This window comes from Odocoileus virginianus, chromosome 28 (genome assembly GCF_023699985.2).
Source record: "Odocoileus virginianus isolate 20LAN1187 ecotype Illinois chromosome 28, Ovbor_1.2, whole genome shotgun sequence".
In the NCBI taxonomy this organism is placed as follows: domain Eukaryota; kingdom Metazoa; phylum Chordata; class Mammalia; order Artiodactyla; family Cervidae; genus Odocoileus; species Odocoileus virginianus.
Window position 1 is genome coordinate 38,243,038 of NC_069701.1, and position 19,386 is coordinate 38,262,423.

A 19,386-nucleotide genomic window follows, 5' to 3' on the forward strand; every position below is an offset into this window, starting at 1 on the left:
CGTGGCCCCTCTCAGAGCCCTGACTTCCTCTTCCAGAGGGTGACAGGCGGGTGGCAGGGGTGGGAGTGGGGGCAGTACAGACCCAAGTGCACACTAGGCTGCCCACATCACACCTGACTCCCTCCAGCTGGGGCTGTGGGTGCTTAGCTGGTTCGGACACGATGGGTTACTGCTGAGTGGATGAGTACACGAGTCCTTCTCCCTGGGAGGACTGTAGAATCTGAAGATCCACAGAACCTGGTGTCTGAGTCCTTTGCCCTCTAACGAGTCACTTTCCCTGAGCAAGCCTCAGTTTCCTGATCTATAAAATGGGGATATTGAAGTCACTCCTAGACTGACCTATTGTTCCCTGCCCTGGAGCCCCAAGTCCTGTCCGATGACCCTTGGTCATGCGGATTTACCTGGTCGGGACCCCCAAACCATCAGAATCTCTTGAAAAGATAAACCAGGAAATTCAGGTAGCAAGCAAGGCCTGGCAATGCTTCAGTGAGCCACTGCTGGGGGTATGCTGGATTCCCAGGGCCAGGAATTAGGACTGAGCCCTGGAGAGGGGTGGGAGGGGCTTGCAGAGGCCCCCTCACAGGGGCCCAGAAGCCTCTGCCAGTCCTAGTTCCCGTGAGACCAGCTCTACATCCGGCCCTGGGGCTCTCTGAACACCTCCTACGACCATGTCAGGACCTTCCTCTGGGACTGAACTTGAGACATCCTGTGTTCGGTTCCCAGATCCCAGCCGCCCTTAGCCTCCCACCTCACCGCCCTGTGCTCTTAGTTATCAAACTCCAATCAGTGGACCACATTTATTGAGCGCCTGTGGAGCGCCCAGCACTGTACAAGGCACTGGGGTGGGTTCGGGACTGGTGGGGAATACATACAAAAGAGTGAAGGGAGACCCTCACCAGTGAGAAGCTTGTGTGTGTCCATGTGTGGGAGGGGGTGGAAGTTGGCAGAAAGCTGCTGATGGCCTAGGGAGAAATTTGGGAGTCCTGCACCCGGGCTGTATCTGGAGGGTCTGAAATCCCAGTGGCTGTGATTTCTGCCTCGCAGCCGTCATCTCTGATATGTGGGCCGGTGTCCCTTTGTGCTCAGGGCCCGAGCGAGCCCCTCAGAGACTGGCTAGGGTCCTCCTTCCACTGGGGTCTAGTTCCTTCCCAAGGAGTGGTCCTCGGAGGCCAGCCTCATCCAGACCTCAGACTCCCAAGAGAGCTGAGGGCCAGAAGGCTTGGCTCTTGCACTGCCCCTTAGTTGCTTGGCGGCTGCAAGACTGCAAACCCCAGGACCACCTGTACCGCCGCCGCGGCCCTGGAGCTGCAGTCACCGATCAGGTCGCCCTCTCAGCCGCTTCCTGGGCCACGTGTGCCCTCTTGTGGTGGTTTCCGGGATTTTCTTTACTCATTTGCCGCCTCCCTGGACCTCCCGCTCAATCACTCACATCTGTCTGACTCTTTGCGACCCCATGGACTGTAGCCCCCCAAGCTCCTCTGTCCATGGGATTTCCCAGGCAAAAATACTGGTGTGGGTCTCCTGCCATTTCCTCCTCCAGGGGATCGTCCGGATCCAGGGATCGAACACTCATCTCCTACATCTCCTGCACTGGAGGCAGATTCTTTACCACTGAGCCATTGGAGAAGCCCTAGACCTTGAGGATTAATTTATTGGTGGCTTAGAACACAAGGCATAGTTGGAACCTGACTCCTGGTTTGGCCTAATGGTCCGGTGTGTGGCGTCTTAGGAGTCACTTTCCCCGCCTCGGTATATAATAAATCAAGCCCTGTCTCCTGAAAACCTCTTGTGAGGTCCAAGAGACTTCAGTGGGGAAGAGACAGTTTCCGAGTCCTCATTCCATTTCAGAAGGCTATCTCACCTGTCCACTTCCCCTGGGACAGCAGCATGCCTGGGAGGACTTCTTCTCTTGGGGAAAGACTGGAACAGGGGTGCTCCCTTGGCTGAGCCTGACCCCCTAGATGTTCCCCAGGGCCTCCTGGAGAACTTCTCCCTTAGGTGAGGGAGGAGAATGGACCCTTGGAGAAGCGTGTGTATGTGCAAGCTGAGGGATTTGCTAATATTCAACCTCTTTCTCTCCCCCTTCCCCTAGTTGTGCTCTGTTCTGCAACAAAACCACCTATTCTGAGCCGTGGAAGGCTTCTGGGAGACGGCAGCGCGGCAGTAGCACCCCCACTTTACAGGCGAGGACCCTGAGCTTCAGAGATGCTTGTTCTGCAGGCGGTGTGGGCAGGACTGAGCCATGAGGCCTTGCTGCCTCTCTGAATCCTCCTGACACCTGGGAATTGGTGGGGCCTTTCTGGGTCTTGAACCTGCCCACCCCTCCCCATTGCCACCAGAGGTGGGGCCCCTGCTGGATTTCTCCCCTGCTGGACACACTCCCCACTGAGGGCTTCCTGGCCTCCAGCTGAGGGGGCAGGAGGAGAGGCCAAGGGCCTTCATCTGGGGCCCCCCAGACCCCTTGGGCTTCACCCAAGTGCCCTGGATGTGGCCAGCAGGTGTGATCGGCGTGCTGGAGGGTCAGAGGTGACGGCAGACCAGGAGCAGAGTGGGGGAGGCTCTGGGGCTGCAGCCTGGGCCGGCGAGGCTGACGCTCTGCAAGGCCTTCCCAGCAGGCTCCAAGCTTCCTGCCCCGCGCGGCCCTTCTGTCCACTCCCAGCTACTCCTCTGCGGCCTGGCTCTCCCCAGTCTCTGGCCCCCTTGGCTGAGCGGGGCCTCCCCTGGCCTGGCCCTCAGCCCCCTCGGCCACTGTAGCAGATTCTCCCCTGCCATCCTTGGGGCTGGTTTTGGCCTCGGTGTCCCCAGCTCCCCGGCCCCCTTTCTCCTCCTCCCTGTCCCCTGCCTCTGGCCCCCCACTGCCCTCCCCTGTGGCAGCCCCAGGTGAGGCCCCCGGGGTCTCGGGCTGCTCTGCCCGGCGGTAGACGAGGTAGCCGGCAGTGGGCAGCCTGTGAGCCAGGGCTCCAGGGGGCAGGCGCTGGTAGTCCTGCCCCTTGTACAGGAAGAGGCCAAAAGCATCAGGCTGGGCCACCCGGAACTTGGTGGCACAGAGCTTGTTCAGCGTGGCAATCGAGGCTCCTGGGGGCACGGCCAGCGTCTTGGAGGTGCAGCCACTGCTGGGGTCCTGATAGGCTACGCGGAGGAGGTGCTATGCAGGGAGAAGCGAGAACAAGAACTCAGTCCTGCCTGCAAGGCTCGAGGTCACAGTCCAGGCTCTGCGGTGACAGGGGTGGCTGGAAGAGAGCCAGTGGTAGAACCAGCAGCCAAAGCTTTCTGAATAAGGTGAGCTCCGAGGGGGGCTCCATGGATGACAGGGCTGTCCCTGGGCTCACGGGTCAGAGCCGCGGGCTGGAAGGACGGCCCAGCAGGTCTCTACAGCCTATCGATCCCACTCAGGTCGAGCTTACCCTGTGCCCCCAGCGCTTGTTCTGAATTAACCCCTTTCATCCAATATCAACCCCAGGATGTAGGTCCTATTACCCCATTTTACAGACAAGAAAACTGAGGCACTAAGAGAACACCTAACTGGCCCAAACTCCCACAGCCAGAAAGCAGAAATGCCCGCATCTGGACCCAGGATCTGGCTACAAAATCTGGACTCTTAGCCAAGGCTAAGGAAGGAAGGGTCCCTTGACTGGATGGAAGGAGGTGAATGGCAGAGATACTCTCTGGCTCTTAGGACACCTCGCCTGAGCCCGGGGTGGGGTGGGGGGACAGGGGCGGGGAGTGAGGGTGAAGGGGGCATGGGCTGGAAGCCTGAGTCCAGGTGGCAGCCGGAAGCCAGGATCTGGGGTTTGAGCCTGCCTGTGTCCCTTTCCCTTCCCACGTCATGTCTCAGTTTCCTCATCTGTAAAATGGGCATAATAATGATCCCACTTCAGTTTCTGTGAAGCCTGTGGGCCGCCAGAGCACTGAGCCGTGTCTGTTGGTGGAATGCACCATCTAGAAAGGCTGGCTCGGATGTGTGTTCCATATGGGGCGCTGTCTGTCGCCTGATGAAGTAAGATTGCCCTTCCCCTTTCCACGTCTTTCCTGAGTCTCACTGGGCGAGGGAGGAGACTGTGCCAGCTGACGCTGGGCGTCCCCCGAGGCTGGCCAGTCCGTTACCTGGAAGCAGTGGGTGGCGGGCAGGCGGCGCTGCTCCCAGAGGCTGAGTGAGCGTTGCAGCTCCTGCGAGGGGCTCAGGGGGAGGGCGTGGGCCTCGGTCAGGCCACTCAGCAGGGCCAGGCTCGCCGAGAGGCTGGTCAGGTAGTAGCCGCCTGGGACACGAGGGGAGGGCTGCGGCTCAGGCTCGGTGTGAGCCACCGCTCCTCCCTGCCTCCCCCCTGCACAGTCAGGGCGCCCCAGCCCCACCCAGACAGAAGCGGGGGCCCATGGGGTCCCTCACCCTCTCCGGTGAGCAGGGCAGGCTCTAGGAGCTCTGACATGTACTCAGCCTCCAGCAGCAGCTCAGGAAGGTCACAGTGGGCCAGGACGAGGCTCAGCAACGGCAGGAACTCATCAGCCCCTGCGCCCTCCCCTGTAGGTGGTGGACAAGGCCACAGGGTCAGGATCATCTGCTACTTATCTTAGACAATGACCCTCCCTCTGCCTGCCAACGTGGTCTCTATGGCAACCAGGGGCAATGGATGGGGAGTGGAGGCTCTGCTTTCTGGCCACAGTTTTACCATCAGTGAAATGGGAAGGTTGGACCCATCCATATATATATATATTTTTTTTTTTTTTTTTTTTTTCTTTGTTTTCCCTGCTGTGCCATTCCTAGAGCCTCTGCCTGGTGGCCTGCCTCTGACTTGGCAGGGGCCGGTGGGAGGTGGTGGGAGGGGGCATACCTGCCTGGGTCCTCAGGGCCGTGTAGAGCAGCTTGCAGGCCTGCAGGAGCCGCTTGACCTGGGCGCTGGGTGAGTAGGCGCGAAGCAGCTGTAGCAGCTTCTGACGCACCTGCTCCATCTCTACCGGGGAGGGCAGGCTTAAGTGGGACCCGAAGGCGCTAGCGCCCCGGGCCCGGGCCAGGCGGAGGCCTTCAGCCAGGCGGCCCAGGGAGCTGTTGGCTGAAAGCCGGCGCCGCAGGCGGGCCACCAGGATGGGCCGCAGGGGCTTGAGCACGGAGCGGTGCAGCGACTTCTCCAGGACGCATTCTGTGGGGGAGAGGCAGGCAGGGGTCAGAAGAACTGGGGCGGGGTGGGAGTCCCGGGGAGGAAGGGCATGATCGGGAGGGGAGAGGGGTGAAAAAGAGGAATCTTTGTGACTGGGAGAGAGGCGGTGGGTAGCAGTTGCTTGAATGGTGCAGAGACAAGGGGGGTGTACACGGAGGAACAGACTGGGAGACAGGCCGGCCCTGGAGAGGCAGAGAGAGCGGAAGGCGGAAGAGCTGAATTCTGGAGATGGGGCTGCACGGCGGACCCCGGGCTGGAGTCTCACCCAGCCTGTCTGGTGGCAGCAGCTTCTCCGGGCCCAGCTCCGCGCTCAGCATGGCTCGGGCCCGGCTCAGGGCCTCGCGGACAGCCTGCAGCTCCCGGGGTTTGGGGCCGGCACGCACCTGGGTCAGCAGGTCCTGCACCAGCTGTCCCACGGCTGTGTGTCTGTCCTGCGTCAGCGCCGCAGCTGCCCGGCCCACCTGCCGCTCAGGCGCTAGCAGGGAGCAGAAGGCAGCGCTCATGGACCGAAGCAGGGGCCGCCGCCGCCGCTGGTGGCCCAGGTTGGGTGAGGTCGCTGGGCTCCCCTGGGACCCTGGCACCCCCTCCTCCTCTGAGCTGCTGGGGGAGGCGCAGTCCACCTCCTGGAGGGAGGGCAGCGGTGGGAGGCTGGGGCCGGCGCCCCCTGGCACACGGTACCCCACCGAGCTCTCCCTCCGTAGCAGCTGGCGAGGAGGCAAGCTTTCTGTCTGGTTGGGGGCTGTCCCTGGCAACACCGGGACTGGGGGAGGCGGCACTGCTGGGGGAGACAGGGGGCTGGAGGTCTCCGTGGACACACGCACTTTGAAGCTCCTCTTGAATTTCTCCCGCTTGGTGGGGCCCAGATCCCCCGGGAACAAGGGGTTGAAGAAACATAAGGCGGCTCCGGTGCCCTGGTCCAGCTCTTGTGGGGGCCGGGGCTTCAGCCGGGGCAGCGGGGGGCCTTCCGATGAGCTTGGCTGAGCCTTGGTGTTGAGGGAGGAGCTCCAGAACTCTAGGAAAGAGAAACAGGTAGGGCCTTGGGGTGGGGGTGGAGGGGATCAGGGAGGGGACCCAACTGGGGGAAAGGCCCAGGCTTCGGGCTGTGTGCCTTCGCCTTCCCTCTCCCTCTTGGCCTCAGCTTGTCCATCTGTGCAGTGGGCAGTCCGGGAGCCCTTACCCATGCCCAGATGGGAGATGGCTTCCAGCTCCTTGTGGGTGGCTGCCTGGCGGATGGCTCTGGGGAGCTGAAGCGGGAGGAGGAGAATGTCCCTGGGGCCAGAGGGGAGCAAAAAGTGGGCAGTGAGGAAAGCTCTGGGTGGCGGGCACCGGGAGCACCCCTGGGCGAGGAGGACAAGGCGTCCCGGGAAGGGAAGCAGGGCCCTGTGGCTCAGGCGCCCAGGAGGCAGGCTCACCGGCTGTGGCAGTAGGCACAGATCAGCTGGACCAGGTCTAGGAACACGAGCTCTGAGCCCTCCAGGGAGACACCTGAGGGGTGGGAAGTGAGGTTGTTCTCTGGGGGCACCCCCCTGCACCCCGACCTGATGATTCCAGCCCCTCCCGCCAGGCCGGGCCAGTCCCTCTCACCCCCAGGGGTCTCCTGGATACAGTGGCTGGAGACGAAGGAGGGGCCACTGGCCTCGGGCAGCCGCACGCACAGGGCCTGGCACTGGCGACTGTTAGACTTCCGTACCAGGAACGTCTGCAAGTGGACAGGGGTCAGAGGCTCGAGGCCTCTGTGTCCAGCCCCTCGCCCCCCTGCCCTCAGCCTCCAGCCCCAGGGGTGGGGAGAGACTCACCCCGGGGGGCTCAGTCCTCAGCACGTGCAGCGCGGCGGCCTCATTGGCCCGCAGCTGCAGCCACACGGGCCGGGTGAGCAGCAGGCGCTCCCGCAGGCTCACGGTGCGTTCCGGCCGCTGCGATCCACCTGTCTGCACCCCGCCGGCACCAGGCACATCGTACCGCGGGGCCTGGGCTGGCCTGGCGGGGAGAGGGGAGGCGGGGGCGCCAGATCTGAGCAGGGTTTTGCCCAACCGTCTCCCCCTCCTTTGCCCTGGGACAGACCCAGCTCAGGTTCCCCACCTTCCACACCACCCCACCGGGGCTGCCCTTCCAACTTCACTAACTTTTCTCTCTCCAGGTGCCCAGAAGCGAAGCTGGCTGGGTAGGGGGCTCCGAGAGGGCCTGTTCCTGGCTCCCCGGGGGTTTCCATGGCTGGGAGCTCCTCCGGTTTCTCGGTTTCTCCCGGGACTCAGAGAAGCCAGCCCCCAAGGCGAGAGCACTCACATTCCCAGTGGTGAGTAACACTTCCTGAGGGCGGTTCGCCCTGTCACACCCGCCAGTTAACTCTTGTGTGTCCACTCAGCCCGGGCAGTGCCTACTTCCTCTGCTCTGGGCCCAGCCTCTGGGGGCAGGGATCCGCTCCTTGCAGGTGGCCTGCCCAGGGTTCCACCTGCGGGGCTGCCACCTCCACACGGCGTGTCTTGCAGCCTTGCCAGACTCCTCGAACTGCACAGGTGGGCAGAAAGGAGTTAAGCAGGGCCTGCCAAGGTCTCTCCAGGCCTCGCCCTTGGGGCACCTTCAAGTCTGTGGTCAACTGCTCATGTGTCCCTGGCCCTGAGGTCAGCCTTTTGGGAGAGTGCCCCCTACTGGCTACAGATGACTCATGCCTGAGCTTAACTTGGTTTCGGGGATTTCAGGTTGCCATGGAGAAAGGATGCTGTGTCTCCATGGAAACTAACCCCTTCGCTAAGTGGAGGTTCTGGGGGTGGTTCTGACAGCCAGCGCTAAATAGGGGGGAGTCTGGCTGTGAGGTCGTCAGCACATGGTGCTGCTGCTGGCTGCCTCCCACGCACACAGGCTCTGCCAGCCCGCCTTGCCAATCTGCCAAGAGACTGGGGCAGGTGCAGACATGATCCAGTCTCTAGGCACGGAGCACCCAGGCCACGTGATCAGCCTGTGCCACAAGTTGCTTCAGACTTTGTTCACCAGCACCAGGCAGTCCAGAGCCCAGCCCCGCACATCTGGAGCACATGCGTGGGGGAATGCCCCCTTCCCCAGCCTATACCCCAAGTCAGAGGGGGTAGGCTTTGCTCACTGGAGATACCAAGGCCCCCAGCAGAAACTGCCCGTCTCAAGCACTCTCCATGAGAGCCCTGATTCCCTTGCAAGGTAAATTAGACACATGTGGGTCATCCAGAGTCCCAGGAGAGGTTTTAATTCCAGTCCCTGAAATGTGGGAGGCAGATACCAGGAACCTCCTTGAGAAGGAAGACCCGAGGAGCCTGCCTTGTCACCTCCAGCAACAGCCAGGACACGCAGGCCCCCCAAATATAATTTCTGGCTCAGAGTTCCTGCAAAGTGGGACCCAGCTCAGTGATTGGGGTCCAAGGTCAGAAGAAAGGATGTTGCTTTGGCTTAAGACAGGCACGTCTTCGTCAGGGAGGGCTCCAAGGAGGGCGACCTTTGGGAGGGGGTGGTGGTGGGCTGGCTGGGGAAGGAGCAGACCGTCCGGCTGGCCTCGGGCAGCCCCAGGCCTTCCCTGTTCAGGCCCCGGGGAGGGCAGAGGGGGAGCCCAGATCAGTGATGGCTGGAGCGGAGGACCCCGGAGCAGCACTGGAGAGCTGGCTGGGCAGACCCCGAGGGGCCTGCCGGTCTGCCTTTCTGCAGCAGGAACGTTCAAGTCTTGGGTTTGGTGCCAGCTGCTCCAAGGGGCCCCCCTGGCTGTGAAGAGCAGGGTCAATCAAGGTCCTGAGGGTACACAGGAAGGGAAAAATCACTGCAGGTGAGAGGAAGGCAAACCAAGAGGAAGAGAGGCACTCCATACAGGGGACTGAGAGGAGTGGCCTTAGTCCGGCCCAGGGCAGGTGAGGCCGGGAGGGCAGGGCAGCTCCACAGCCTTTACTAATGGGCTTCCTGGTTCTCCGGGCCCCTGGGCCAGCTACAGAGGCTCAGCATTCCATCCTCCCTAACCAGACCTGGCCCCAACCCCACCCCAATCCCCACCGTGACCTCGAACCCAGAGCTTCCCTCAGACCCAGAGCATCCTAACGGATCTGATATGCCCCCGCCTCCCACCCGGCGCCTTTCCAGGAGGCTGGCCTGGGGGAGGGGGTGGTGGAAGGCGGGACACCTTTGGTGGTTCTTACCATCTGATTTTCTCTTCTGAGGGGACACAGCTGCCCTTGCCTGGGTGGGTAAGAAAAGCCCACTGAGAGGCTGCCTGCAGCTAAGACCCCCCTCCACAGCAGCCTTTCTGGGGTGGGGGCTGCACACAGGGGCTGAGGGGAGCTTAAGGCCCCTTCTAGGCAAAGGATGGACATGCTCTCTTGTCAGAGACCCAGGCAGCCTGGCTGCCTTCCTTCCTCCCAGCCCATCAAAATCTGCCTGGGAACAAGAAAGGGGCTGAGGAAAAAAGGAGGTTTGGGAGACCAAGCAAAGCCAGGGAACCCGGGCTGAAGGCAGTGGGTGCCGGGGGCTGACAACAGAGCTCCCCAGGGGAAGGCCCGCACAGAGACCAAAGCTGGTCTGGTTGGAGAGGGGGCGCCACACTGCCAGCCCGCACCCTGTGGCAGGCAGAGTTGCACCCACCTTTTTGATGGCCGTCCAGTCCTCCAGGATGTCAATCTCCTGCAGCATGTACACGATGTAGGGGCCTGCGATGGGGGTCAAGGAAGCAGGAAGCCTGGTGGAAGGGGCAGGGGATGGGCCCCCGGCCCAGGGGGTAGGTGGGGGCGCCAGCACTCAGAAGAGATGGTGCCATGGATGGCAGGGTGGGGAGCCGAGCTGGGGTAGCACTCAGGCTGCGCCTCCGACCTCGTGGCTCCTGGGTTCTCAGCAGGGTGGAGTTCGTGGCTATGGCCTATTTCAATCTCACCCAGTCCACAGAGGGCTTCCAGACCCAACCTTACCACCCCTTGGCTCCCTCCTCACCTCCTCTCAGGCCTCAAGGTCAGAAGGCCAAGGCCCAGGCCACCCACTCAGGGATCTTGCCTCCCTGTTCCCTCGTCTGGCCCCTTTCCCACCTACACAGGGACTCTCATCTCTTCTGTCCTAAAAACCACCCCCCATCGGTCTCACACCCCCGTCTGAGGAACAGCCACTCTGTCCCCCTGACGTCTCCACACCCTCACCTTCCACCCTCGCTCAAGTCTCTGTAGTCCAGATTCTTCCCTCCCTGCTTGAATCTGATCCCCATCACCAGGAGGTCAATTTCCTGATAATCTGGTTGCGGCAGAAATTTGGAGGGGTGTGTATACCCAAGAATTCAACTCCGTGCTCGGCTATGCGAGAGGGGAGGCCGGCACAGCAGGCCCTGAAGAGGGGCTCACACCTGGGGTGTGGCAGAGAGGACTATGTCCAGAAGGGAGGCAGGTGCCCCAGTTCAGGTACAGGGGTGCAGAGGAAAGGGAAGCCACAGCCATTTGTCGGGGAAACCAGGAGAGGCTTCACGGAGGAGGTGACAATTGATGGGAACAGAACAGGCAGACAGGTAAAGGCATCCAAGAGGAGAGTGGAAAGTCAGCAAAGGTACGGGGCTGGGAGAGCCTGGGATGTGCCCAGGACACTGTGAGAAAGCCAGAAGAGCCTCAGAGGAGGCCTCACTCAGAAAACCACGGGAAAACCTCTGGATGAATGCTTGTTTTCCCATGGTCCACACCGCCCAGGAGGACCCTGCAGAAAATTCAACAGCTGGATCTGCCTGTACACGGCCACAGGAGGCCAGATGACCTTAAGTGAGTCTGGTCTGCCTCTGTCTCCCGTGTGCCTCCACCCTGACCTCCTGCCCAATTCAGGCCACTGTATGGGGAAGGATACCGGAAACGAGAGGCGCCTTCTTCCTCTTGTTGGGCGGCAGGGAGTCCCATGTCTTCGAGCTGCCTCTGGCGTGCAGTTTGTCATCCCACCACTCTGTGCCCCAGGGCAGAGTCAGCATCGGGGTGCTGTCCTCCCAGGACGCCCCACCCCTGCAGCCCGCATCCCTCACATGGGCCAGGCCAGCCCGTCCCCATCAGCCTCCCCAGGGCAGTGCAGAGAAGCCTGGGCTTGGAAGCCGAGTTCAATCCTGGGAAAGAGGTCACTGTACTCCTGTGAACCTCAGCTTCTTCAGCTGTTTCATGGACAGGGGTGTAAGACCACTAACCCCTCCCTCCCCAGTGCCCGGTGTGGACGGACACGGTGGCCATGGCAGGTGCACGTGTGTCGGAATGATACCTCCGTTCAGGAAACTGAGCACAGGGGCGGGGGACCCCTGAGCTGCCACTGTGCGCCAGGCACTGGGCCAGGCCCTTCCCCATCTGCTTTCCATCAGTCCCTGCGGTGACCGCGGAGCAGGTCCTCTTACAAGCACCCCCGAGCAGGCAGGAAAGCTGAGGCCCAGATAGGCAACGGGCACTGAAAGCATAGGGCCAAGCAGGGGTGCCGGCCGGCTGCTGGCCTCACCAGAGCTGATGTCCAGGCTCTGGCGGTCCTCCTCCAGCCTCTGGATCCGCTCCTGCAGCTCGCCCTGCAGCGTGTCGTAGAGCAGCAGCTTCTCACTCTGCAAGAGGCACCGCGGCTCAGCGGGGAGGGGCGGGGCGGGGCGGCCACCGCCTCCCCACCCGGCGCACCCACATTCACCTCCAGGTGTTGCCTGGCTCCCTGCAGTTCACACTCATACTTGTTCCTGATCACGTCCAGACAGAAGCCTTTGTAAATCCCTACGGAGGGAGGGCGATGGGCGGCCCGGCTTGGCCAGGGCCCTGGCTGCCCACAAAGGCAGGCGAGCCAGGGCAGGGGTGAGAGGGGAAGGCGACAGAGAGCCGTGGGTTCTCGTAACGGGGCGGGGCACAGGACGGGCCACAGACCTGCCACCTGAATGCGAATCTTGAGGCTCCGCTGCAGCCCCCCCAGGGGCTCCGTGTATTCGGGCGCCCTCTCAGCTCCCACTTCCTCCAGCCGCACCCGCAGCTGACTCAGTCTTTCCCTGAACAACCTGGGAGGCGAAAGGCAGCCGTGCGCTCGTGTGCCCATCCACCGAACACGTGCCCAGCGCCCCCGGTCAGGCCCTCGCTCACGCCGGCCCCAGCCAGCCCTGGCCAGCGCCAGGCCCGCCGCAGCCTCCTGCAAGCCTGGCCCCGGGCCCCTCGCTCACTTCTCCTTCAGCTCCGAGAACTGCTTCTCCAGGTCCATCATCTCACTGACGCACTCGCTGCGGCGCCGCTCATAGTCCTCCTCGTCCATCTCTGGGACAAGAGGCCAGTCAGGGCCGGCTGAGGGGGGCGCGGGCAGGGCGCTCGAGGGTGTGTGGGGCTCACCTGAGCTCTCCTCTTCGGACTCGGTCTGGCTGCCGCTCCGCTCCTCCTCGCTCTCCTCCTCCTCCCCATTCATCTCGGCGGCTGAGTCGCCCTCTGCTTCCATCTCCTCTGTGTCCTTGCTTGGAGGCTGGACGGGCATCTGGGCGCTGGGAGTATCAGTGTAGCCGTCACTCGCCCCTGCCCCCAGCTCCGAGTGGCAAAGTGGTCACCTGGGGAGTCAAACCAAGCTTCACTGTGGACGGGGACAATCAGGGGAGGGACTGGACTGGACTCGCTGGGCCCCGGGGACACATGGGGTGGGGCAGGTACAAACGGAGTCATCTACACATTTCCCGGAAATCTAGGAGCCCCAGAAATGCCCATCCCCTTGGACGTTGTTGGTGATCTCAATCTCTGTAATACTGGCCAGGGTGATGATCCGTAGAATGGGAAAGGCCAAGATGGGCTCCCCACTGCCTACAGGACTGGGCCCAAACTTCTGACCCAGGCTTTCAAGGCCCTGCACAGACTGGACTTGAACCACTGCCCAGCTCCTTCACCCACATCTAATGGCCAGTTCTCAAATACACCACGCACTTCCTCCCCAGCCCCTGCTGCCCACTGTGCTGTTCCTTCTGCCTATAAAGCCCTCCACTTCTCTTTCCACTCTACAATGCTTGGGTCCTCTCGCTATGCTCAAATCCTGTCTCCTTCTGCTTCCAATAAGACCCCACGTCATCAGTTCTCCACTCTCTTCTGCATGCTCAATTTTCCCTCTTGGCAGCTCTTAGGAAACTTTAGACATGCTTAGGTATTTCCCAACATACAGAAAAAGCAGAAACATAAAACTTCATCCTACTCCACTCAATTACCCATTTCCCATCTTTTCAACGTCTCGTGAACACTTGCCCTTCCTACTCTTTCACCTTCCACTTGTTCCAATCTGTCTCTGTAGCATCACTCTCAGCTGAAACTGATCCTGTAGTTAACAGATGACCTCCTCGTGCCCAATGCCAATATTTTTCAGTGCCTATCTTGACTCCTCAGCAGCAAAGAGCACTGTTAAGCATTCTTTTACTCACCAATTTAATCTTTATTGAAAAATCTATTATATGCTAGGTACCATCAGACACGATGGTAGGAGCTTGGCTCAAGTGTGGCAGACAGAGAGTCTCTGATCTCAAGGAGTTTACAAGTTCCTAGGACAGAGAGGCCCGGAAGCAGAAGTTCCAGTGGCATATGGGAGAGGCAGCTAACTGAAACGTGGAGCTTGCTGCAGAGTGAGGGCTTGTAGAGGAAGATGGGCCAGACCCAGGAGCTGAGCTGGTGAGGAAGAGAAAGCATTCTAAGGAGAGTGAGTGGCATGAGCAAAGACCCTGAAAGGAGAGAAAGGGCAGGATTGGGGGCACATGGGTCTAAGCCTCAGAGAGAAATCTGGGCTGTAGAGATCTCGTCATCACATATAGTGAGTTCTTCAGACCTTGGGAGAGAGTGCAACCAGCAAGGCAGAATGTGTGGAGTGAGAAGGGGCTCATGATGGAACTCCAGGGTCACCGAAGGGGCAGATGATGAGACCCCTCCAAAAGAAGAAGAAAATTAGCAAGAGATGGAAGAGGATAAACTCAAAGTTGGGGAGAGAGAATTTCAGAATGAAGAAGTGACAGTGCCAAGTGCAGCCAAAAGATCACCCAAGAGGAAGAATAAACAGTCTTCTCAACAGATCATCTCTTTACCTACTGGGGGCTCCTGTTTCACTGTGATACCGTCTCTGGGCTTCTTTGTAGTCCTTTAGCTCTGTGCAGTCACCCTTCCTGACTTATTTATGTGTCTATTTGCCCATTCTCATGTCTGTCTCTCCAACCAGCTTGTAAGCCTCACCAGGGCAGGGCTGCACATGTGCTTTATTCACCCATTTGTACCAACTCATTTGATAACTGGAGGATTTGCACATACAAAGTTAAACAAAACCTTTTGTATGGCAGGGATTGGCTTTTACTTCTCGGTAGCCCCTGGCTTCTGCAAAGGTACTCGAATAAAGTAATTGGCCTAAGTTTCAAAGTGGGCTTCCCTAGTGACTCAGATGGTAAAGAATGTGCCTGCAAGGCAGGAGACGTGGGTTTGATCCCTGGGTGGGGAAGATCCCCTGGAGAAGCGAATGGCTACCCACTCCAGTATTCTTGTCTGGAGAATTTCATGGACAGAGAAGACTGGCAGGCTACAGTCCATGGGGTCGCAAAGTCAGATACAACTGAGTGACTAACACTTTCAAAGTTTCAAAACATCCCTCAATGATTTCACAAATGATCTCAACCTGGCCTGAAAGCCTCGGTTCACCAAACCAGCCTCTTTCCCATCCTGCCTCAATTTCCAAACTTTGCAGTTCTTCTTCACTAGTAAGGCCTATCTTTCTGGGCCAGAAAGGGTGAGGGATTGGGGAAAAGTCTCTCCAGCAGTCTCTGAGTCTACTGCTTACCCTGGGTATAAAAAGAGAATAACCATCGCCACTCTCAGTGTTGTAAAGGCTGCAAGCGGTGAATGGCAAAGCAAATTGTAAGGCACTGTGCACACTGCAATTTATCTTTCAGAAAGTGAGCAAGTCGAGGGCAGGCCTCCTAAGAAGGAAGATCCTGCCCCAGTCTCGAAGAAGCCAACCCAGCCCCTCCACGGCGCACCGAGAGCTTCCCGCCCAGTTCCATCGCCGTACGTGCAGGCGCGGGCGGGAGAATCACTGGCTCTTCCGCAGCCAGCTCTGGTCCCGCGGTCCCCGCACGCGTCCGGCCGGTTAAGTCTCCGCTTCGGCCCTGGAGATTGGGCCGGTTCCGATCGACTGACCGGAGAGGGCAAACCAGGCGCCAGAGTTGGCGTTACGCACCCGCGGGGAGTGGGGCCTCTGACCACGTCCAACACTCCCTGAGAGGTGCCAGAGGATGCGGACACTGGGCGCCGCCGCGGGGCTCCCGGAAGCGCTGGGCCGGTCTCTTTCTTTCTGGGGCGGGGGGGCCTGGCCGCACTTCCGCATGCGTCATCAGGAGGCGCCTATAGGAACTCTCACAATTGGGCAGCTGGAGGTGAGGCATGCTGGGATACCGCGGGCCGGTTTCCATAGCAACCGATCGAATTTACACAGGCTTTCGACGGGCAGGAAAGGCCCTCGTGCGTTCTTTGCCATGAAGCCCGCGCGCCACTGTCTGCAGCCACCTCCCCCGGCTTGAAAAGGGGAGAACCTGCGACATGTTCTCCCATCCCCGCCCGGTTCAGGATAGTAATGAAGCCAACTGTAGGTGTCAACACATTTATTTACACATTGTAGTCGGTAGGCAAATTACCCAGCCCAGCCTATTCAAGGGTACAAATTCAGACTATTAACACACACAACCTACCAGACCTTTCCCTTCTTCAGAGCCCCCGGGGCGGAGGCCTAGACTACCAGGAAGCTGCCGAAAACCTAAGAACTAAATTCAACGCCTTCATCTGATTTCTTTCCAAAACGCCCCTTTTGTTAAGTACTGACTTCTCAGCTCTGCCCCATTCATACGTTTTTGCTCTCCTACTGCCCACCCACCCAAGATTGTTAATAATAACAATAATAACAATAATAATACTGTAATAATATTAATAATACTTCACATTTGTACGAAGCTTACAGAGTGTTTTCACATATAGCATCTCCTCTGAGCCTCCCAACAGTTCTGTGAGGTAGGTATTTCTCACCTCCCTTTTACAGACGGGGTAACTGAAGCTCAGGGAAAGAACGGGATTTGCTCAAGGCCACACAACTAGTTAGTGGTTAAGCTAGGACTTGACCCCAGCACCCCATATTCAAGTCCAGTGTTCAAACACCACAGCCACCACTGTAAAGTGGAGTGACATTTCTTACCCCAGTCAGGCCTGAGGGACGGCCTAAGGAGGGAGGGGTCTGAGACTTCTCAGACTAGGTGGGGGAAGGGCTCAGCAGTGACGCGGGGAGTCAGGGTACTTGGCCTTCAACTCCTGTTTGAACTGACGGTAAAGGATCTTATTGTGCTGATTTTCAGCCTCCTTTTGGGGATGGAATTTCAGAACTTCTTTGAAGCCCTTATGAACCAGGAAACCTTCATTCAGCACCTCGAAATCGAATCCTGCCACGTGCAGCTCACAGGCCTGTGGAGGGAGAGACAGAAGTGTGATGACATTCCTAGAGCAGAGACTGGCATCCCTGCTTGCTCCAGCATTCCCAGTCCTCTGGAGGCACCATGGATCTTCCAACCATTCAACCACTTCCTGAACTATGATTCCTCCTGCCTCACTGCCTCTTTTCCATCCAGACCTCCCTGATGCCCCTATCCCTCCTGCCCCATTTCCCCTCCCCTCTCCCTTAAGAGCACCTGGCTGATACGATTGAAGCCATACTGTCGAAAGCGCTCGTCGAAGGTGGGCACCTTGCCTCCAGCCACGTAGAACGGCTCCCAGGGGTCTTGCCAGGGCACCACGTAGGCAGGCCTCAGCAAGGTCTCTTCTGGCAGGTTGACCCAGCGGGAGTAGTTGGTGGGCGCCTGGCAGGGGGTGCAGAGCCCATAATAAAAGGGCCGCACCTCGCCCACCTGGTAGAGCTGCAGCAGCTCGTTTTTGTTCATGGGCATGCGGCGGGCTCGACGGATCTCAAAGGCAGGCACCACCAGCGCTGTGCCCGCCCACTGCTTGCTCTGATCCAGCATTTCCCGCAGGCTTCTCCACAGCCCCTCGCTGGGCACCATGTCCACGTCGATTACTAGGGCATAGTTGGCCCCCTCACGAGCCAGATTCCTCAGCAGGTTATTGGGGTAGGAGACGTTGGTGCCCAGCGCGTAATTGACCCCGGGCTGGGCCACCCTGGCCAGTTTGTCAAAGACCTCCTGGCAGGAACGCAACAGGGCAAACTCCCCTGGCTCCCGGGGGTCGGGAACGGCGGCCTCGTAGCGTGAGGGGCACACAAGGTGCATGGCGACCCTGGCACGCATATCGGGGCAATGGCTGCTCAGCGCGTAGGTCAGCACCGTGGCCAGCTGCGCCTCCTCCTTGGTGGCGGCGAACACCGACACCGACAGAGGGCCCTCCCAGCGCTCCAACAGGCCGGACAGGTGCAGCAGGTTGTCCACACTGGCGTGAGTGGCCAGGATCACATCGTTGGGGTCCATGGTGGTCTTCAGTAGGCCCCTGTAGACGCGGTAGTCGCCGCTGGCGTCCAGGACGCCTCCAGAGGCCAGCGCGGTGCGGAGCTGCGCCTTGACTTGGTCCACCGACCGCGGGGACGGGGGAAAGAACTCGAAATATTGGTCTTGCTCCTCTTGCCCATGTAGCCCGGACAGCAGCGACAAATAAAGCAGCTGCAGCATAGCCACCAGCATGAGCGCGGCCAGCAGCAGCTGGTAGAAGGCACATCGGATGGCGTAGGACATCTGCATGGCTCTTGGGGTTCGGGGCGCGCAGCAGGGACCACCGGGCCGCAGCCTCTGCCAGCCTCTGCAAGCCCGGATTTACCGCAGCCTGCCGAGCGCGGCCGAAGCGAGTCGAGGCGAGCCGAGGCGAGCCGAGCCCCTCGCGCAGCCCCGCCCACCCGGCCGCCCGTGCTGGCCTCGGGCGAGCCAGCTCGCCCCCTGCTCCCCGGGAGGAATTACTGCAGCCTCGGTCCTCGCCGCGCGCTTTGCAAACGCTGGAAACTGACCGCCACCGCGCCTGCTGTGTTCCGGGGGACCTGCACCCCCTCCTCTGAGTCAGTGCGCGACCTCCCGGACTAAGTGCGTCCTGAGACCTCGGTTCTCTCTCCCCAGAATCAGGGAGCAGAAACTGTGACCGAACTTGACTGCAGAATGGTGAAGGGTGGCGCGGGTTCCTGGCTGCAGCCGGCGGAAAGGAACATAAAAGCCCCTCTCTGTCCGCCGCCTCTCCCTCTAAGTTTTATCAGGTCTGTATTGAGGAATAGCTGCAGGGGTCCCGGAACACGCTGGGATGAGAGATAAAGGAATGTGGAAGAACGTGCCCTATGTGGGACGAGGTGGCCGAGTGGTTAAGGCGATGGACTGCTAATCCATTGTGCTTTGCACGCGTGGGTTCGAATCCCATCCTCGTCGTTCGTGTTTTACGCGGGGGGGTGATTCTTAATTTTCACATCGTGGTGTCTGGGGCAGTGGGTTGAAGAGAACTGTACTGGGGATGCGGCACAATTCAGTACAGGCCGGGTCTCCTTTCTGTGTTTGTTCAACGTGCAGCTCCGGCAGGTTCGTACTCCACGTATGTGGAGCCAGTGGGAGGAAGTCGGAGCTGTACTTTTTTCCTTCTCCATAGAAAGAGGGCCAAGGGTTTGGTGACAGCAAAAAACCAGAGCCAGAATTCTGATCAATGCAAATTGGGGTCCAAGAACTAGAGAAGACCCCGCTGGAGGAGCTGGTCTGTCTAAAGTAGTGGAACTGGAGGCAAGGAGGCGGTGTTAGATCATTTAAATTATTAAATTATTCAGCGCACTGATTCCCCTTCCTCTAGCACTTCTCTCTGGGCGGAGGTCTTGCATGGATCCACACACCTGCTGCCCTCCCTCACATACACAACTACACACTTAACACCAGTCAGTGTACACAGAAGGCGCCTAATAAGTGTTTCCGGAATGATTGACCCATGGACTCTACGGGAGGAGGAGAGGCTGTGCAGAAGGGCAATTACTTTCATATACGTAATCTGTTCCAGCGCTGTGAATCTTCGGAAGGAGCTTTGGGTCGACCCAGGGAGGGCCTGGAATGTCGGTTTAAGGTGTTTTCCTGCTGCTCCACAGGCAGTAGGGAACCAAGGTTGTTGAGTTAGGAGGTGATCAGGAGCAGGAGACCTTTGAGTTAGGAAGTGATCAGGAGCAGGAGACCTTTGTTTTGCGGCCCCAGCTTGTGGAATCTGAAGCTGTCTCCTGGTAGGTAGTGTCAGAATTGAGTTGTATAGGACACTTAGCTGATGTCAGAGAATTG

General features: G+C 59.5%; 3 protein-coding genes and 1 non-coding gene across 8 annotated transcripts; 1 reads left to right on the forward strand and 3 right to left on the reverse strand.

The window, feature by feature from the left end:
- Positions 1 to 783: 783 nt before the first annotated feature.
- Positions 784 to 8,249, reverse strand: RIN1 (Ras and Rab interactor 1). The gene is made up of 10 exons (XM_020906510.2): positions 7,274 to 8,249; positions 6,947 to 7,127; positions 6,735 to 6,849; positions 6,563 to 6,635; positions 6,328 to 6,419; positions 5,416 to 6,162; positions 4,827 to 5,132; positions 4,385 to 4,516; positions 4,105 to 4,256; positions 784 to 3,145 (listed from the first exon to the last, which is right to left on the reverse strand). Exons 1-10 carry the CDS (start codon positions 7,357 to 7,359, stop codon positions 2,660 to 2,662), a joined length of 2,370 nt encoding a protein of 789 aa, XP_020762169.2. The 5' UTR covers positions 7,360 to 8,249; the 3' UTR covers positions 784 to 2,659.
- A 94-nt stretch (positions 8,250 to 8,343) lies between these two features.
- On the reverse strand, positions 8,344 to 15,425 carry BRMS1 (BRMS1 transcriptional repressor and anoikis regulator). Of its 5 annotated transcripts, none has more exons than XM_020906512.2 (10): positions 15,294 to 15,425; positions 12,443 to 12,651; positions 12,280 to 12,370; positions 11,993 to 12,120; positions 11,766 to 11,845; positions 11,589 to 11,685; positions 10,965 to 11,057; positions 9,738 to 9,802; positions 9,296 to 9,335; positions 8,344 to 8,897 (listed from the first exon to the last, which is right to left on the reverse strand). In XM_020906512.2, the coding sequence occupies exons 2-10, from the start codon at positions 12,579 to 12,581 to the stop codon at positions 8,890 to 8,892; spliced, it is 741 nt and encodes a 246-aa protein (XP_020762171.1). In that variant the 5' UTR covers positions 12,582 to 12,651; positions 15,294 to 15,425; the 3' UTR covers positions 8,344 to 8,889. The 5 variants fall into 5 exon arrangements, with proteins under 5 accessions (XP_020762171.1, XP_020762172.1, XP_070313771.1 ...); XM_020906513.2 differs by having other exon boundaries at positions 15,126 to 15,425; XM_070457670.1 differs by having other exon boundaries at positions 15,094 to 15,425.
- A 272-nt stretch (positions 15,426 to 15,697) lies between these two features.
- Positions 15,698 to 17,956, reverse strand: B4GAT1 (beta-1,4-glucuronyltransferase 1). Its single transcript, XM_020906511.2, has 2 exons — positions 16,786 to 17,956; positions 15,698 to 16,561 (listed from the first exon to the last, which is right to left on the reverse strand). Exons 1-2 carry the CDS (start codon positions 17,839 to 17,841, stop codon positions 16,370 to 16,372), a joined length of 1,248 nt encoding a protein of 415 aa, XP_020762170.1. The 5' UTR covers positions 17,842 to 17,956; the 3' UTR covers positions 15,698 to 16,369.
- Positions 17,957 to 18,425: 469 nt separating this feature from the next.
- TRNAS-GCU (transfer RNA serine (anticodon GCU)) lies at positions 18,426 to 18,507 on the forward strand. The gene has a single exon. It is a non-coding gene; the product is annotated as a tRNA-Ser (tRNA).
- The last annotated feature ends 879 nt before the right edge of the window (positions 18,508 to 19,386 follow it).

What these genes read in the sequence shown, in the direction of transcription:
- RIN1 (XM_020906510.2), bottom strand. Translation starts at nt 7,359, where the DNA reads ATGGAAACCCCCGGGGAGCCAGGAACAGGCCCTCTCGGAGCCCCCTAC. An exon ending in GCTGCCACCAGACAGGCTGG is followed by an intron (nt 5,133 to 5,415) that starts GTGAGACTCCAG and finishes TCTCCCCCACAG; the next exon opens with AATGCGTCCTGGAGAAGTCG. An exon ending in TGCCCTGCTCACCGGAGAGG is followed by an intron (nt 4,257 to 4,384) that starts GTGAGGGACCCC and finishes CTCGTGTCCCAG; the next exon opens with GCGGCTACTACCTGACCAGC.
- BRMS1 (XM_020906512.2), bottom strand. Translation starts at nt 12,581, where the DNA reads ATGCCCGTCCAGCCTCCAAGCAAGGACACAGAGGAGATGGAAGCAGAG. An exon ending in GATTCGCATTCAGGTGGCAG is followed by an intron (nt 11,846 to 11,992) that starts GTCTGTGGCCCG and finishes CTCCCTCCGTAG; the next exon opens with GGATTTACAAAGGCTTCTGT. An exon ending in GAGCCTGGACATCAGCTCTG is followed by an intron (nt 11,058 to 11,588) that starts GTGAGGCCAGCA and finishes CCTGGGGCACAG; the next exon opens with AGTGGTGGGATGACAAACTG.
- B4GAT1 (XM_020906511.2), bottom strand. Translation starts at nt 17,841, where the DNA reads ATGCAGATGTCCTACGCCATCCGATGTGCCTTCTACCAGCTGCTGCTG. An exon ending in GCTTCAATCGTATCAGCCAG is followed by an intron (nt 16,562 to 16,785) that starts GTGCTCTTAAGG and finishes CTCCCTCCACAG; the next exon opens with GCCTGTGAGCTGCACGTGGC.